The sequence below is a fragment of the Cyanistes caeruleus genome, chromosome 6, assembly GCF_971803275.1.
Source record: "Cyanistes caeruleus chromosome 6, bCyaCae1.hap1.1, whole genome shotgun sequence".
Taxonomy (NCBI): Eukaryota; Metazoa; Chordata; class Aves; order Passeriformes; family Paridae; genus Cyanistes; species Cyanistes caeruleus.
In genome coordinates this window covers 21,210,080-21,228,711 of record NC_141706.1, presented here as the reverse complement: position 1 = coordinate 21,228,711, position 18,632 = coordinate 21,210,080, and the positions used below count along the sequence as shown (strand labels likewise).

The following is an 18,632-nucleotide window of genomic DNA, read 5'->3' as shown; positions in this document are numbered from 1 at the left end:
GGGGAGTCTCGGGCAGATGGCTTTCATCTTCCCTCTGGGATAATTTTTTTTCCAAATGTTTAGTGATCTTCAAGTACTGTCTTTTCTTTTGGTTATGTTTGGATTTTACAAGAACTCTGGGGAAGAAATTAAAGGCACCAGACTAAAAGTAACCCACAAAGAACATCACCAGAGCCTTTAAATTCCATGGTGCTTTGCTTTTAGGGTATCATAGTATTAGTGTAGTTGAAATACAGGTTTTGTTGGTTATGTCTGTAAATACAATAAGTTGTGCTTAGTTTGTGTAATTTAATTTTTAAAAGATAGCCTTTGTTGGAGGCCACTACTGGACTTGATCTGAAGCAGGGATTAAAGGTAAAGATGTGGGTCCCAAACTCACCACCTTTTTTACTCAAGTGCTGCTCTCTGATAGTTTGCTGAAGAGCAGGGAATTTCAGGACCTTTCCTACTGCTGATCCCTACCCCTGTGCTCTGGCTGGGCTCTTTGTATTGGGTGCTGCCGTTTTGATGGGGATCAGCAGCCATCGCATCTGTGCCACTGATGCTGGGCCTGATGTTAAACCATTTTCAGCTTTTACTGGCTTTCATCTTTCCCATGATGCCTGCAGTTGATCTTTTCCAGCCCCTTTTCCATGACAGTCCCTGCAGCTTTTATTGCTAATTCCTCAGGATCTGCATTGCTTGTTTTACTCTCACCCTGTGGTTTTTACTCAGTCCTTCCTCAGACAAGTTTCCACTGACTCAAATTTATGCTTAAATTGAGTCAGGGCTCTAGGATGTGTCCCTGGGGCAAAGCCTGTTCCTAGGGCAGCTAGTTCTTATGGAGCTGGGCCAGCTGACACCAGTGTGCAGCATCAAGGCTCCTGGGGAGGAATTCTTGAAACAGTAATGGGGATGTCACACATTTTCAAAATCTACATGTGCGTGCATCTCTCATCAGTGCTGTTGTAATATGTAGGTGCTGCTGTTGTGTTGTCAGGGTGCTGCAAGACAAGCAAGCTGTGGGGTCCCATTGCATCACTGTTATGGCTGGGGCAGAAAATGGGTTCTGGGGGATCCAGGGGAAAAGAAAGAGGAGAGGAAAGTTGTGGTACTCTGGTCTGAGCACTGAACTTGCATGTGAGACACCTGATTTGTATGTCTTTTTATTTCCACCATGATCTTTATGGTATCTTACTAGGGCATTCAGGTTTTCTGTGCTTAATTTCCCTGTGAGTACATCCAGGGTGTTTGCACCACCACTACCCACAGGGATATTATGAAGATAAATTTCTAGATTTAAAGTGTGAGGTTTTTCAGCTGCCATTGCATTAGGTCTGTTTCTGTAGGTAAGGAAGGAAGTCTTTATAACAAGACTCTTACAAGGACTGATACAGACCCAAATCTGGGGATTTGTGTACTTTGGACACCCCCGTATTTCTGTGGCACTGTACAGATGTATGTCCAACAGCCTTGGCAGCACCCTGAAGTCCTTGTCTCCATGGTTTTGCCCTGCTGAAAGTAAAACTGATGTGAAATGAAAATGTATATTTTTTCCCCTGTGCACAGAAAAGAAAAAAGCCAACAATCTCAATCATTAAGTTCATCTGTTTAAGTGGGCCTCTTTGATGCATTGAGAGCACCCAGCTTCTGCAAGGCTCCAGGATACCACAAACACCAATCTAAAATCATCGGCACTGCTGGCCACTGAATTACATAGCCCCTTGTAGCTGCCTTATAGCACCTGAAATACAGGTGTTCCCTAGGGTGTCCTGCCCAAGAAGTCTGTGGCCTCTGGCTCTTGCACCACCAGATGGCTTGAAATGTAAATCTTCCAGCCCCAGCAAACCCCAAGCGAGCAGCGGGCCAGCGCTTCACCCCACACAGCTACAGCAATGGATAATCGGAGGTTTCCAAACTCCTCTGCCGACAACTGGCGGCTCACACCTTGCTCACCTCTCCTTATTTCCAACTGCTAATTTGCAATTAAATGCAACTAAAAATACAGTAAACGCTCTGCTCACAGTTTTCCATACAAGTCCATCAGGTAGCTTGCTGCTGCTGTTGCCATTTGGTGGTGAGCGGAGCGGGCCTGTGCCGTAAGCGAGTGGCTGGGTGGAGAGCTGCCCATGGGGCTGCCTAAGATGTGGTTCCCGCTGAGTGCTCCCACAAATACCAGTTCAGCATAATGCAGCTGATGCTAACTGGCGTCCCTGTAGGTGGTCTCTGTAGTGGGGCCAAGATAAATGTGGAGTGAAAGAAAGAACCCAGCGCTTTCTCTCCCTAAGGGGAGTTCCCCCAACCGAGAGCAAAGGTGTGTGAGGCAGAGCTCGAGATGCAACTGCTGCAGCAGCTCTGCAGTTAAAGGATCTTCTTGTTCAGAACTTTGGCAATGCTGGAATCCGCCAAAACACACAGGATGAATAGAAGACCCGGCAATTGCGTTTGACTGGTATGCAACGCATTCAATTTGCTTTCCTTCATTGCTCCAAAATCTGCGAGCATCTTTAGTTAATATTGAATGCGCTTTTTAACACAAATAATTTCCTACTACAATAAACAAAGTAGTTGAGAATACCTCACTCAGTGAGAAGTTTCTCAGCCGTTCCTTGGCTAGTGTTTCTCCTACCAACTGTGTAGAGGAGAAAGCTACTTCAATTTGCAAATGTGAAACACAGAGCAACCTCCTTTCTGAATATATTTAACATGCAGAAACCATTGTCATTATGGATGAGGGAAACAAAGTTCTTAATTGGAGGAGTTCAGTAAATACAGCAGCAGTGAGACCACTCCTGGTTAGGGCATAGGAAGCCTGCCCAAACAAGCAAACTGCGCGCCTTCAATTAATGGTTTCGCCCGTTATTGAAATGGAGTGACTCACTCATCTCAATGCAGAAGCCTGCTACTGGGGTCAAACTCTTCACAAAATCAAATCAGCTGCCCCACAGCCCTCAGGCCCTGCCTTTGCTGGAGAAAGGGTTGGTTTCAAGGGGCCTGTTGTGCAACCAGAGAGGTTGCAGTGGTATGCTGGAAAGTCTCCCACCTGACCCTTGAAATGCCTTATGTGTGACTTTCAGGTATTAGTGTTTCAACACTGCTTCCCATACAAAATTAGTCCTAATGTGTCCTATTTCATTAAAAGGTCTTACTAGACAAAAGATGCTGGAGCCCTTGATGAAGCATGGCAAGGTTTTTCACACCTTGAGGAAGGAGGTGTTGGCTGCCACTACTTGTTCCAAGGCAAGATCAGTCTGTGCCATACCTCTGGTAGGATGCTGCATTTACAGTTACCTACCTCAAGGTAAAGAATTAACTTGTTTTGCCAGGGATTACGTAGCTTACAAATGTCATTCATGCGAGCACAGTCCTGGTAGGAGATTAATTTTAAGTGCCAGACTTGGCTAGCCAAGGACTTCTCTATTTACCTCAAAGCCTGTGGGTGTGGAGTGTGGAGGGAGTCCTTGCTTGTGTGTGACACAAGGGTCGCTCTCAGGGATCACTGCAGCAGCATTTCCAGAGCCCTGCCCCCCAAAAGGGCCTGACAGAGGGAGAAACAAGAGTCCTTTGGTGGGCTGATGCTGGGGATCTTCTTGGGGATCGCCTCCAAGACTGGTAAAGTAGGTTGTTACCTGCAACATCAGACTATCTGCCCTTAGTCCTGTTGTCTACTTGCCAGAGTGTCAAGAAGTCCAGAGCATCTGGTGTCTGTGTCTGCTTTTGGAAGGTGGGAGAGGTCCTCTTGGAAGCAGCAGTCACTGCTCACTCCTTAGTGCCAGCAAAAAAAGTCAGTGGCTTTCCAGAACTCTCTTCATGCTTTCTTTGCCAGCCAAATCCTACCCCTTCCCCTCACAGGAACTACCCAGACCCCACCCCTCATCCTTGGGCAGCAAAATTCAGCTCTGCCCACACACTGCTTTGAGCCAGCTGTGAGTGAGTGAGTGAGTGTATCATGATGGGTGAGAGGTAACAACTCCAACCAATGCCAAGCTTGCAGATCTTCCAAAGCCACTGCTGTGAGTCGAGACTTGACGTGCTGGGAGTGCAGCTCAGGTTACTATAGCAAATCCTCAACAGTTTCCTGCCTAGCTGAGTCTTTTGGAGTCAGAAGCACTGTAACCTCATAAAAGCTGGAAAAAGCTTGAACTCATTCAAAGATTATTTCACACCACCTACAGCACTCTATGAAGTCAGACATGCTGTAACATATAATTAACGATGTGATTGGTGGTGAGTCACTGAGTAGTCTAGCAAGCTCACCTTCAACCAGTCTGTGTGTGGGAGTCCTTACCCAGCAACACACCCAAACTGAGCATTTTAATAATTTACCACATTCTGAACTTGGAAAAGTAGTTTTTGTTGCTTAATTAAATAATTAAAAAAAAAAAAATACTTAAAGGCTTTGCTACCTGTTAGGGGACAAAGCTCTAACATGAAGGAGAAGGTGGGGGAGAACCCCAAAAATATCTTCTTAATACTGCTTTACTACTATTACTTTCTTTAGAGTATCCAAGAAAGAGGTTAAGAGAAAGGAGACTGCATCTTTGTGTTATATTAAACAGTCACTTGATAAGGTACATAAACATCATGAACATTTATTGGACTGAAATGTAGCATTTCCCTTTCCCAACTGCGTGTCCTCCCGAACACAAAGTGGGAATTGTGCTTATTCTTATTTATTCTCTGGGATGTTTTAGGTTTTGATTTTGCTGGGAAAAGAAAAAAAAAAGAAGTAACATTTTCCAGGGAATGAGCAAAGATGAGTCTGTCTGGCTTGTGACATGGTGGTGGGAGACATGGTTTCGATTCCCAGTGTAGAGAAGGAAATTGCACATGTTTCAATGTGATCTAGTATCCTTATCCTTTCTCTGGCAAAAAATCATAGTAAGAATCCTAGTGAAGAGCAAGAGTTGGACAAACTTTCGTAATACTCCTCTGATTACTTTTCCAGCCTCCAACTATTTTCAGATCAGGGGATTTCCTGACATGAATGAGTGAGTATGATTTGCAATGCTTTAGTAACCCTCAGTGCATCATTTTTCTAAGTGCTTATCTAATCTCTCCTTGTACCTGTCCAAACCTTTTGCTTCTACGACAACACTAGCAACAAACTCCACTTACCATCTACATGTTGCAAGAAGAATTAGGCCTTTCTCTTTCTTTTGAACCAGCCTCTGACGGTTTCGTTTGGTGCTTCCCAGTTTCTGTGGTGGAAATGACCATGTCAGTCACTTCCTAACTGTCTGCTCCAGAAATAAGCGGCTCAGAAAGTGTAATTTCATGTGTGAATTTAAGACTTGTTTAGCCTGCAAGCATCTAATCTAACTTTAAATCTAATCTGCATTGACTTTCAGGTGCTGTGTTATTGCTCAATCCCTCAGCCCTGTGAGGACCACATGAAATTCCCCACTGGCTGTTCTTTTCCCCAGTACTCTTCTAGTTGTGTATTCTCATGAAATTTTCTTACTTCACTGCTGTGCCAGATCGATCACAGATAGGTTGAAGAGCACATGTCCCAGCCTCACCAGTGGGGTGCCTCTGATGTGAGCACTGACCACCAACACCTACTTTCTGATCCCTATCTCGACCTGTCCCAGCTCATCCAATATTAGTTAGCACTGCTGGGATCAAAGGCAGGTGTTGCAAGCCCCCATTCAGGGAGTGCAGCTCATACCTGGTCCTTGTCTAGACTTCTCCCTTTCTAGGCATACAGGGTAATGCTGTATAGAAGTGTGAGGCAAGCAATGCCTAAAATAACTAAAATCTTTTGGGAAATGCAATTTATTCCCCCATTTGTTGTAAATTCATGTAGATGTGCAGATGTTCAGTGAACCAAGATGCCAGTGGGACTGTCCATGCCGTGCAATAGGGAGAAACAATAATCCCACATACAAGTGAAGCTTTGAATTAGGAATATGCAGTATTTGGAAATAGGGTGTTTTACCAGAAAAGAGCCCACAAGACTAAATGATACTCGAAATCAGTGGCAGATTATGGGCAAAGCACGTGGATCCACCCACATCTTATTGAAGCGTAACTGATATCCCTCTTCCGGCAATTAGCCGAGTTCCGCGGAGAGCGCTGCGCTGGACCGGGCAGCACAAGAGTCTGGCATGGCCAGGCTGCTCCAGCTGCCTGGGAATTAGCATCCTGCCACAAGGATCTCCTTCATGCTCCGCCACGGGATCTGCGGGGCTGGGGCTGGCTCCTTCCAGCTGCTTTTCATTGCTGGGATTTTCTCTGCAGCGGGTGCTCGGTGGGGATAGATCACTTTGATACTGCAGAGCCCCTGATGGACAGCCAGCCTTACCCATTCATACAAAACACTCTTTACCTAGGGAGCTCTGCCAAAGAAGGAATTTCCCTATGGAGGAAGCCCAGCTCTTTTTATTCAGTGCCCAGCACTGTACTGTTTCAATGTTTTGGGTTTTTTTCTTCAAGCTGGAGTATCAAGACCCTCCTTGTGCTGGGTCAGTGACACACAGAGGAGTGAATGTCCATTGAAAGTTAATCCACAGGTGGCTCCAATGGCTGGTGATGGCTGTGAAGTCCTGTCCCTGTCCCACGTCTGATGTCCCCAGCACACGCCAGCTCTGATGTACCCCTGTGGTTCCACTCCTGGCTCTTTGCCCTGCTAATGCACCAGTGCCAATCTTAAGCATCCCTCCCTCACCCAGTTCTGATGGAAACAGGTCATGGAGGCTGCCCATATTCCTCTCCATATTTTTTTCCTTCCACACCACACGAATTTTCCAGATGTGGCTGCCATTAGAAATAGGCAGCTGAATGAGCACTTGTCTGCGGTGACTCATTCTCACCCTGTGAGGGGCTCCCTGGAGGGTGTGGATGTGAAGTCTCACTCCCTCCTTGGACAGCCTGCAATGATGTCAAGCTCACCATAGTGAATAAAAGCCTCCTGCTCTGCTCAAAGCAGCAGCAGCCAACTTCTGCTGCTCCTCATCTAAAGCATATGTGGCAAAAATGACAACCTGGTAATGGTTTCCAGCTGTATCAGGACAGTGAACCCCCTTCCTCTTCCTGCTGATGCATGGGAGGGGGTGGCTATCCACTCAAGTTTTGTGTTCTGTGTCAAGAGACAGGGCAAACACACTTCTCCATGTCTCTGTGTAATGTTCTCTCCATGAGGACATGAGTAGGAACTGCAGAAAGGAAGACTTGGGGGTGGTTTTTTTGTCTCTCAAGGGCATGGATGATGTGATGGGTGGTCCTCCTCTGGTAGTGCTGCTTTGAAGACTGCCGAGTATTGGGTTGTCTGAGTTTATGTGTGTTTTTGTGCTGTTTCTTGCCCTGGGCTGTGGAAGCTGGACTAGCTCTGTACATTGGCATGAACATCCTAGGAAATGTGGGAAAATTCTGTAGGCTCAATAAGTCTTTTTTGGTTGAGGCTTTTGTGGGTTTGTTTTTTTAAGAAGGCTTGGTGAAATTTTGTGCTTGGGTTTTTGGGGTTTTTTTCTTAGTTGGCTTTTGGGGCTTTCTTTTTTTTTTTATTTAGGCAGAATCTTAACAATATAGACCAGACCACAACGGGTCAGAGAAGAAATGCATTCAGCAAGGCAGTAAAATAGAGTTCCTTGAGCAAAACCATCACTAATTTACAATTAGTTATGCAGTAACTCACGCATCACTAAGTTATCAGGAGCACAGTGGTCACTGCTCACTTTCTTACAGACCTAAAGCTGGTTACCAGAGCCCATGGTTTGGTGCCATGATTTCACCTGAACTTTCTTTTTTTCACCTCAGTTTTTTTGCTTTGCTTTTCTTTCTAACTCACCAGCTTTTTTTTTTTCACCCATATCTGCCCCTCTAAGGGTATGAGGGGATAGTGTGGCCAAACTGCAATCAAAGAAATATTCTGAGAGTCCTCTCAGAGCTGTTTAAGGAATCTGGACCTGCTATGAATGCCGGCTTTATGCAGCGCAGTTTTGAAGTAGGAGTGAGTCACTAAAAAACAATCTGTGCTGTCTCCATGTTCAACTTTGACTTTATTAAGAAAAAGAGAAAGAAAACAAACACAATCCCATTCACTGCCGAAATACACATTGATCCTTTAATCCTCAGGGAATCATTGGGAGCTGCTTCCTCCTCGAAAGAATCGCTGTATTGACGCAACGTTTAGTTGTGCAATTACACGCGTGCGTTCTTCTCCTGGGCTTTGCAGAGCAGGGCTCTGTGGCTGGAATGCTAATGGGAAAGCCACTGATACCATCTCGTGGCACACGCAGCCTGCATGCAGCCTCCCGGCTGGCAGCAGCAGCTACGTACCTGCCTACATCGTCTGTCCTAGGCTTCTCAGGCAGGAAATCAAAGAGGGGAATTGCAGCCCAGCAAGGACTGGAATTTGGGCTGGAGCCCAAAACTGTGGCCCTGTTGGTTTGTTTTAGCTGCCTTTGGTGGAAGCAGGAGCCCAACCCCTGCTTGGCGCTGCCTGGGGGCTGTGGCTGGCAGGTACCTGTGGCCGGACTCTGCTCAGGCTCCCTGTCTGAGAACTGGAAATATGCCTGGAAATATGCCTGCAAATGCATGGTCAGTGGCCTCTCTCCTGCTCCTGGTCCGCTGCCTGCTGCCGACATGGTGCACATGCTTTTGCAGGATTGGGTTTTTCATGGAAGTTTTGCTGAAAGCATTGCTTCAAAGCTATGGGGAAATGCTCTGCACGCATGTTTGTACGTATGGATGTGCCTATATACACCCACATGTACTTGTTTGGCCAGGCCCTGCTTTCCAAGAGCTGCACTTGCTCTAAAGTTTGTCAGGTTTTTCAGATGCTTCATGTGTGCCACCTCTGACTTCAGGGACAGGTGACAGGAGCTGGAGAGCCTCTGTGAGCCCTTGCTGTGTTACTGTCATTCTTAATTCAGCAAATGAACTCTGATTGCATTAATTTGGCTCATACTAATTGACCCTGATGGGAGCAGGTTGTGAAGGAGGTGTGGTGAAGGTTGGGACTTACCTGCCAGTAAATACAGGGGCTGGTTAAGCATTAAATGGGAAGAAATGCAGCCCTCCTCCAGCTGGCTTTGGATCCTAGGGTTTTTTGGGGGTCAATCTGTTTACCAGTACATTACTGTTAATGGTTTCCTCATCAGTTCTGCTTTCCCACCAGCATTAAGGATGGACTTTCCAAATGGGTAATCCTAGCTGCCAGACACTTGTCCCTTCTCCATGGCTGCAGGCTACTGAGTGAGCCTTGCACTGGGCCACTGGGTTCTGTGGCTAGTGGCCATCCTTCTTTTTGAAGCCCTTTAAAACTCTTTAAAAGGATGCTTTAAATGCATCCACCACATTTCACTTATTGGCTTCAGGAAAGTGAAAAGGAGAGGCTTTTGTTAGGTTGTTAAGCAGTGCTTGGCTGATGTTGCCTGCTCCTGGCCTCCAGGTCCCTCTGCTCATGTTCTCTTCCTGTGTCTCTGAAAGTTTTAAGTCAGAACAAGCTGCAGCTAGTCATCCTGGCAAAAACCGCACGCCTCTACTACAGTCCTCCCTGACCCTAGTTCCTCCTAGTCTTAGATTCACATGTTTGCTCCCTGCAGCCAAAATCTTTGCATCCTTGTGAAAGCAGGAGCTTGGGATGCATCAGTCCCATGAAGGATAGGAAAATGCACTTTATTCCTCTGCTTCATGGCAAGGCTGAAAAAACAAAAAGAATAGTGGGAAGCTGTGGTCTTAGCTGACAGCTGAAAGGGGCTTTGCTAGAAGAATTCCCCAGGGAAGACCAAGGAGGCTGCTGACAAAAGTCAGGAAGGGGCTCTCTCTACAGATTAAAGAGCAGAGGAATTATAAATAACGTGCTGAAGTACACAGATAAAGTTACCCAAGTTATTTTGACCATAAAGCCCAGGACAGTAAAGGCCCTTAATCTCTCATTAATCAACAAGAAGCTGGAAGAGGCCATACAATGAGCTCAGCTGCCAAAGCTGCTGTGCCCTTTTGCTCCATTTAGTTTAATTGTATTAGTCCTGCCCGCAGCCTTTGTTCTTCTGCCCTGCTCAGGAAATCTGCTGCTGGGTTTGGCAGGGCTCACTCTGGTTCCACATGGCTGGTTTGTGGACAGCCAGGAGGGATGAGAGGGAGAGCAGGAAGAGGAAGAAGATGGGAAAAGGTCCCATGGGAGCAACCTGCTTGATGTATTTAATTTATCTTAATAGTGCCACTGCATCCCTTCCTGGTGAGGCTTCCTCCTGATAAACACACAAAACTGAATGCAATAGGAGTCTGGCTGATATCAGCAGAGATGGGAGCCCATGTTTAAATCTTAAAATAAAGAAACAGATGAGCGACCAGGAGCCAGCTCTTGTTCAGCAGGTGCTACCAACCCAGCAAAGCATTCCTACCACCACCTCCCTTGGTTTCACTTCATCTCTCTTAAATGAGCCAACAAACAAATGCAAAAGATGGTTTCCAGGACACTGGTGAGTTATGTCAAATTTCAGCATTCATCCCTGATGAAGGAAGAGATAGCAGAGCAGCTAACTGGAGGGTGTACCTTCCTCACCTTTCCATCAAGGAATGACAGTGCTTAACACATGGAAAATGATGGAGCACATACAGAAAGGTGTAGAAAAAGGGATTTTCAGATGACCTTGAAAGCTTCAGGCTTGTCTGGGAAACACAGTTTTGAGCTCCGTATTTTATTGGATTTCTCTGATTTCAGCAACCATCCGTATAAAAATTCCACAAATTTGTTATATCAAGCCCAAGTTTTCCCAAACATGTAAATTGTCAAGGTTCTCCTCTCCCTTTCACAGCAGTGAATTAACAGTCCTATGCTTCCAGTGAATTAGGCACAGGGCATTGTTTGCTTACAGTTTTACAGAGGGATCCTTCTGTCATTGCTTACTGTAATTCTTCTTGGATGTGAAGAGTAAATCATATTTACATTGGTATGTGGGATTCTGGACAACCTCAGGAAAAAATAGGACTGGAAAGGAAGTTTTTCTGGCTGATGAATATTTTTGAGATGTGTTTTTTACATATCAGAGTGAAAGCTTAAAATATAGAAACTCCCAGAAAAAACAAAACAAAACAAAAACAACCCAACCAAAAAAAAAAAAAAAGAAAGAAACCCCCCAAAACCACCTCCCACCCCTATTTAGCCAGCTGCAGCTACTTATATTGGTTATTTTATCCTTTTTATTTTCTTAGTAAATTTACTTTCTGTAGCAAAGCACAGTAGAAATTCTGGATGTCTTGGATAAAAACTTTTGTCCACAAATTTAATTTCAGTAGTTTGGGAACTGCTTGGCATATAATTTTAATTTGGAAAGTGGCAATCTGCTGCACTAAAAATGAAAAGTAATGATCCAGTAAATGACTAATTTTGTGGTCTGAGTTAATTAGTAAAGCAGATTGGCGGATAGAAGGCAGCAGGTCTAAATTACTGTGCTAAGTCCTTTTGCAGAAAGATATTATCTGGTTTTGTTGTTTTAATAATAATTAATGAGAATTAAAATATTCATCTGGCATTTTTGCTGTTACTATTAGCGGGAATATGTGTGTGTATATATATATTTATATTTGCTCTTTGATGCTTTTCTTGCTTGTTTGCATCTCAACCCTTGACTTTCTTGCTCTGTGACTTAAATAATACTCCAGAAATTATTCACACTGTGCCTTTGCCTAGCATGGAGGAAACTTGAGGCTTTTACAATTAGTGCTGCTGGTTATTCCATGAAAAACATATGCCATAGTCTGACAAGGAAATCAGCAGTAAAAAGCTGGTAAAAGTAAATAAGCAGTCTCTCACCAGCAGGCTTACAGGGAGCATCAGCTGGGGGCTTGCAGCTCACTTTTACATCTTATTTTGGCAACACAGGTTACTGGGAATGCAGGGATGGCACACTCACCTCCAAGTCTGCATGGACTTTCACAACTCCAAAGCCTTCTCTGGTGAAATCCAGGAATTTCTTTGCTGAAGTCCAAAATGTTTAAAAATTGATGCCTCCAAGGCACTGTGGTGGTCCCTTGTGCCCTACATGACACCAGCCTTTGGTGTTTCTGCTGGGCATTCCTACCCCAAACCTGCTTCCTGTGGCTGGTTTTAAGCAAGTGTTTTAGGAAACCCTACAAGTAAATGGGTTCTCATGATGGGGGAGACTTTTAATGAGCTGGTTTAGTGGATAATTACTCTCACTATTAAAACATGCTTCTCTCTGTTTTCAGCTTGACTTCCCTTAGTTTCAGTCTTCCAGCCCTGGACTTTGCTCTACTGTGTTTTTCAAAATTAAAGCCCTTTAGAGTGTGGAATCTTCCCACATACCCTTAAAGACTAGGAGGAGTCATTTCCTAATCTCATCTTTTAAGAGGACAGTGATAATTGAGGACTAATTACTGGCTCTATTGACTTTTTTGTGTCTGTGTTTTTTAGATAAGTTGTAATTGTTCCTTTTTATCATTTTACAACTATAGTTAATTATTGCCGTTCACTGTGCCTACATCCAAGGATGTGGCCCTACTTCTGTTAAAGATTCAGTAGTTGATATTGGCTTGGTTTTGGGCACCTTTGGAGAAAAGTTCAAAAGTCAAAAGGCTGCTTCAGAGAAGGTTTTGTAATCACATTTTTATTTTTAATGTCTCCTTTTCAAATGGTATAGTCTCTCTGGTGGGTTTAGCTCTGTTTGTAGGCCATATTCTACCATCCTTAATCGCCTTGAGTACTTCCCTTAACTTCATTTTATTTCACTGGGAAATTTGAAGGAGTGAGATGATACTTAGATGAATGAAATTGGGGATTAGATGGTGATTAGATGGATCTAACAAGCAGATACTTTCTGTGGGAAGATTTCTAAGCTTCATTAAACCAAGAAAAGCTCTTTTTCCCAACACTTGGAAATTTCAAAGCATTGTATTATACCCTATTATTAATAAAATTATAAACTATCTTGATAGCAATAGCCATCTTTTGGTGAAATTTCAACCTGCAGTCATTTCCAAACTCTCTGTGAAAGGATACCTTGTGTACTGTGACTTCAGGTGGAATTGTTCCTCACCCAAATGCCCAAGCCTTTGCAGGATGGAGGTATAAATATCTTGTGGAAGGTTTTTATCCAGTTACCTCTATTTTTCCTGTTTGCAGTGTTTATGTTCCTGCATACGTTGGGCTGGTGGGAAGTCTCATCAACACCCTGATAGCAATGATTTGGATCCCTTCACAGACTAAACCAAAGCCAGACCATCATGTGACAGAGCACAGTGAGTATTTTGTGCTTCTGATAAATAGTACATGAAAAGGGGCAGGGGACTGTCATGTTGCAAGAACTGCTGAAGGACCTTGGAGTTGCATTTAAGGGCAAAAATGTCCCAGCCTTGAGATGCTGACTCTTCAACGTCTAAGGCAAGCTTAGGACAGAGGATTATTCCAAATATTTTGATCACTGTGCCACATAGAATTGGAGTCTTCCAGCCCAGCCGTGTGTCTCAGAAAAGAGGACTATGGACACCTTGCTGAGGGTTAGTTTGGTCTGGCAGGGGAGGAAACCCCACTGTCTCAGAAGGTTCCTCCACATGCAGACCTGGCACCAGCACCTGACCTCCTGCCATCGGCACAAAGCTGGTGCAGCAGAGGTGTGGGTTTTGGGTGGTGAACCCGAGCAGAGTCTCAGAGTTTCCTGCTTTCTACCCTTAACCTGTATTAACAGAGTATTAACCCATATGTCATCTTCTGCAGGCACATCACAGTCTGGCAGCTTGTTTAGCATCAGAGAAATCGTGCGCCTGATGAAGTTTCCAGGAGTAATGGAAGTTTTCATAGTCAAGGTCTTTGCTGGACTTCCCATAGGTAAATCTCACCCATCACCCATGATTGCTGATGTATTTAAAATAAGATGATGTACACTGTAGGCCAGGCTTGTCTCAAGTTACTGAAAGCACGCTGCCTTTGATCGCAGAGCAGTGAGGACTCACTTCCTGATGGGATGTTGGATGATTTCAGGTAGTCTCAGCTACCCAGAGTCAAAACCCTGGGACTCAATGTCAAACACACTGCTTGTCATAGGCTGCATCTGCGAGTTTTGGCAAATCACTCATCTCTCTGTCCCCCTCACTGCAAATGTTTTTTTTCCTCTTGTCTGTCATTTCTCTTTGGGCTGCAAGCTCTTCAGAGCAGAAGAAATTTATTTTGTCCTAGACTGAGGTCCTTCCTGATTTTACTTAGTGATTTTAAGGTGTATGTGTATCCTAACTTTTTTCCCAACAACTGAAAATTACTGATGGATGAGAGGGTTGGGCTGCACACAAGGGACCCACAGCATGTTTCTTCCCTTGCACATCGATGGGAGTGCTTGTTCTTATCTTCCTTATAATTCTGCCGGGGTTTTTTTGTGTTGCAGTAGGAACTCGCTGATACCTCAAACCTTTCCCAAACTCATGTTTCCCTGCTTCTTCTGAAGCTTCCTCAGTTGCTGTCCTAGCATGGTTCATATGTCCCTGTTTGCCTATGTATCCCTGGCCACAATTTAATAATCTTCAGCTTTGCCTACCCTCTAACTTCTTTCCCCACACACTTGACTAGAGACAAGCTGCATGTCATCCTTGTCAGTGATGTGTAAGGACAGGGTGATGTTCTCTGCCCTTCCACACATAAAGCCTTCACAGCTCTTTTCCCTGTCAACCCAAAAAGTGCAGTTTCTCTTGATGGTGATTTCAAGAAGTGAGTTTTGTGCGCATTATTATGTGTGTATCATGCATCTGAAGCTAAACTAAGGCACTTCCCAACAGGGATCCTAAGAGGGGACTTAAGGCACCCTAGATTTTAGACTTTGCATCTTTTTCCAATTCATTTTTGTCTGGAGAAATTCTTGAAGTTTAAAGAACGTGAAATACGATTTACAAATTTATTTCTAATTTGTCAACTGTAAATTCAGTTTACTAATGAAAGTAAATTTAGCTGTGGAGTGTGGCTGAATCGGAAGGGGGTGGCATTCCTGGGCTTGGTCAGGCTCACCTGTTATTCCTTGCTATATCTCTGGGGGAACAAGTCCAGCTGGAGTTGTACAATAACATGCAGAGAAGTAAAGGATTTCTGATTATTTTTTTACCTTGTGTGTAGCTGGCAGTGGCTGAGATCAGTAATGCCAGTTCATCCTACCCCTGCCACTGGAGACAGGATACAGTCTCAAAACACTGCTGGCTTGACCTAACAGTGTTTAAGACAAAAAACTTATGAAACTGTACTCTATAAAGTGTACAAAATGACAGCACTTCACAGAATGAGACAGATGTTTTAAGAGGGTTTTCTTAGCCGATTCTGACTCATTTCTCATCTTAAAGTAGCATAATTTCTCTGTTAAAAATGCCTGAGACTGCATTCATGTGAGCTTTCCCCAGTAATTTCCTGTGTGCTCTCTTTTTTTCCAAAGGCCAGGCAAAATGCACTTTGCTTTAGACACTCCTGCCAAAATGCAAATTCCTGCCTGTTACAGAATCCATTCTTCTTTCCCTTTGTAAAGCAGAAATGCTCACTGAACCAAAATAAACATCTCCTGCCCGAAACTGCGAGGCAATTTCTAGGCAAAGAAGACAGAGACAGTGAAGCTGGGTTTTAAGGCAGCCTAGTAGTCTGTCACTGGATACCTGTGAGTGTTTCTGTAAGGGTAGGAGAAGGTTCACTTGAGGCATTCCAGCTGTAGCACTCGCACTACAGTGAGAAGTGATTAAAATCCTGGTGACTTCTCTTTGCAGGTCAGCTCACTTCAGCTCACTGACCAAACTGATAGCAGCTGAAAGGAGATCTGGCCATCGCTAATCCTCTGCAGCTCACAGCTGGAGGCTGAGCTCCTCATGAGCTCATTTACCTTTCATCTCCAGGCTGCAACTGTATAATTAATTAGATTGCCCAAATTACAGACCGTTCTCTATTTACTTTGTAAACAACTATGTGATATACAGCAAAGAAAACCTTTTGTTCCTTAAGGATCTCATTGTTGTCTAAAATTAGCTTGTTTGAGACAGAAAGAACCTCCCCGGGAGGGCTGCAGGGCTGGGAACCTCCTCCCTGTGTTGCATAAAAGCAGGGATGTGGGCTCTGTGCCTCTTGCAGGGAAGGGGATTGGACAGGCAGCAGACAGCTCCAGCACAGCCAGTTACCTTCTCAGCTGACCTGAGAAAAGGGAGCCTCACTGCATTGTGGTAGATAAGAGACAGAAAGAAAAACAAGAGGATAAAAATATCAAACATAACTCTCATTGACAAGAAATCACCAGGGCCTTGAAAATACTGATAAATAGCTGCTTGTATGAATCTTTGGCTGCTTAATCCCTTTGGAAAATCTGGTTTCAGCATGATTGCTTTAGCACCTGCATCCTGTTTTTTAAAGGATTTTCTTTTACTTGTGGAACAGTTTTGCAGTGAGCCCTAGGGCTCTGCATCCCATCCCATTTCCAGTCCAGCGTAGGAGGGCTGTGATGAGCTCCCAGAGCCTGTGCTTGCCTTCTTACACCATCTTGCAGTAAGGATTGCTAAGCTGGCCCTCCAAAACCACAGGCTGCTTTTAGACATGTCACTATATATATATATAAATTTTTTTTTAATTGGGATTGCACTGCTGATTTTCCTTGGTGCTTTTTTGTCATCATTACTGCATCTCACTAATCATTTCCCTGCTTTCTGCTGCATAACCCTTGTTACTCATCCCACTGATGCCAGGTTTACTGAGGAGTTCACCTTCTTCTTAGACATACTCAAAAAAGGCAAGGTTTCTGAGGGTATTTTATGCCATTTTCCTTTTTTTTTTTTTTTTCACATTGAGCCTGTCAGCATAGACTGAGGTTTATCATTATTTATGTGGCTGCACTCAGCTGACTGCAGTCTACCCCGCTGGGAACCTGCTGAAATCTTTGTAAGAAATGCTTGTCCCAATGAGCATAACATCATTTTTTAGTTCAATCTGAGGCTCACCTTGCGGGTTTCATCAATAAATGCGTTACCAGTGGGAGAGACTGCCTTAGTTGCTGAGAGAAGAGGGGCAATGGGGTCTCCTTCCTCCAGGGATCTTAAGGGACCAGGCAGGCACAGGAGGTGACACCCATCTGAAAACAAGACCTTTGCATCTCCAGGGGAGCCGGGAAATGTGTAACTCTAATTAAAGAGCACAGCCTATTCCCCTGCTCCGAAAGAAAGCAGCTTGTTTGGAGGAGAAAGATCCAAATCTGTCTTAACTTGATGAGGGACTTCAAAGGGGAGAGGAGCTGTAGAAGCTGGAGTGCAGTACCAGGAAGAAGCATCAGGTATGTAGGAAGGCTGAGCCCCTCCTAGGTGGTACCTGCAGTGGGTGCAGGATGAAGGGCAAGCGCCTGCTTCAATCTCATCTTCCTACAAGTGAAACCAAGTGTGGTTTTTCTTTCATTTCATCACGTGTGCCTTTTATAAACATGTGCAACCCTGTTGCCTGATTTGGGTGTTGTGAGTAAATACTGGTATTTGCATGTTACCTTAAGCTGGCTTGAGCTGAGAGCAATTTCAAAGTAACTGGATAACAACGGGGTGCGCTCTGTGGAGGGGTGTGGTGAAACCATGGATCTTCATGAGCCCCAGCTCCCAGGCACCTTCTCCACATAGCTGGAGAGCAGAAGAACAGGGTGCCCTTCCTGCCCCCATCTCTCTCTCCCAACCCCATGGAGCCGGCTGGGGTGCAGCTACTCCTGTCAATGGGGAGGAGGTGTCTCTGGAGGGGTTCAGGAAGGCTTTGTGGCAGGTCCTGGGACGGGAGGGCAGTGCTCCCTCCAGGCAAAGGCTTGGGCTGCCTGGAAGGAGGTCCTTGTTGCTGCAGGTGCTGCACTGGTAGAGCTGGGGTTGGGCTGCTGGGTGCAGTGGAGTTGTTCATTAAGAAGCAACTCCTCCACAGCATTTTAACCAGCAATCTGGAATCACTCTCTTCATCCTTCCAGGAAAAGCTGGCAAATCCTCCCCATCCCATGTCACTTTGCCAGGCCACCTGCTGTCTTCTCAATCCTCACATACTGCCTCCTGGATTCTGGCTTTTTTTAGGGAGGAGAGGAACATGACTTCCTTTTTACCCAGTCCTTATAACTCAGAGGATCTTACAAGGAAAGGCAGGACTGCTAAAAGTCTTCTGGTCTCTTCCCTCCCAGAAGGATCAGTGATCTCTGACAGGTGCATTGTGGGGTTCTTCACACACACAGAGCCCAAATTTCCTGCTGTCTTGGTCCATCTCAGGTACACAAGACACTAGGGGAAGCAGCAGGCTCTTACCCCACACCACACTTAAGTGCAGTGTTTTGACATAATATTCTTAATTTGACAGCTCTCTCTGTAGGATGGGAGCATGTGCAAGCATGCCTGTATGTGTGTATGTTTGGCAGTGGGGGAAAGGCACGGAATTGCATTTTCATTTGAGATTGAGCAGACATTCTCTGTTACACTTTCCAGAAATCGCCTCAATAGAAAAGCAGACCTGGTCTGTGATCTTTCTGCCCATACTTTCCTGACTGCTTGTGTTGATATCACTATCAGTCCACACAAGAGAATTTTCACGTGCCCTAGACATGGTTGCTGAGGTGTGCAGTGAAACCACTGCATTTTGGCTGATGTCACTGGGCTGTTCCCCACAGTGAATATCTGAAGTCAGGCAAAAGGGGTGAGGAATCCAATCAGATTATTTTTATGGTTACAGTCTTGTCTGA

The 18,632-nt window shown here is 44.8% G+C and overlaps 1 protein-coding gene across 5 annotated transcripts in view; it reads left to right on the top strand.

The window, feature by feature from the left end:
* Positions 1-18,632, top strand: part of SLC67A1 (solute carrier family 67 member 1) — a 59,148-nt gene that overhangs the window by 22,283 nt on the left and 18,233 nt on the right. For all 5 annotated transcript variants that reach the window (XM_086892404.1, XM_086892407.1, XM_086892406.1 and 2 more), the window contains 2 exons: positions 13,070-13,185; positions 13,661-13,771. In XM_086892404.1, coding sequence (XP_086748530.1) covers positions 13,070-13,185; positions 13,661-13,771 — 227 coding nt within the window. The remainder of the gene's footprint in view (positions 1-13,069; positions 13,186-13,660; positions 13,772-18,632) is intronic.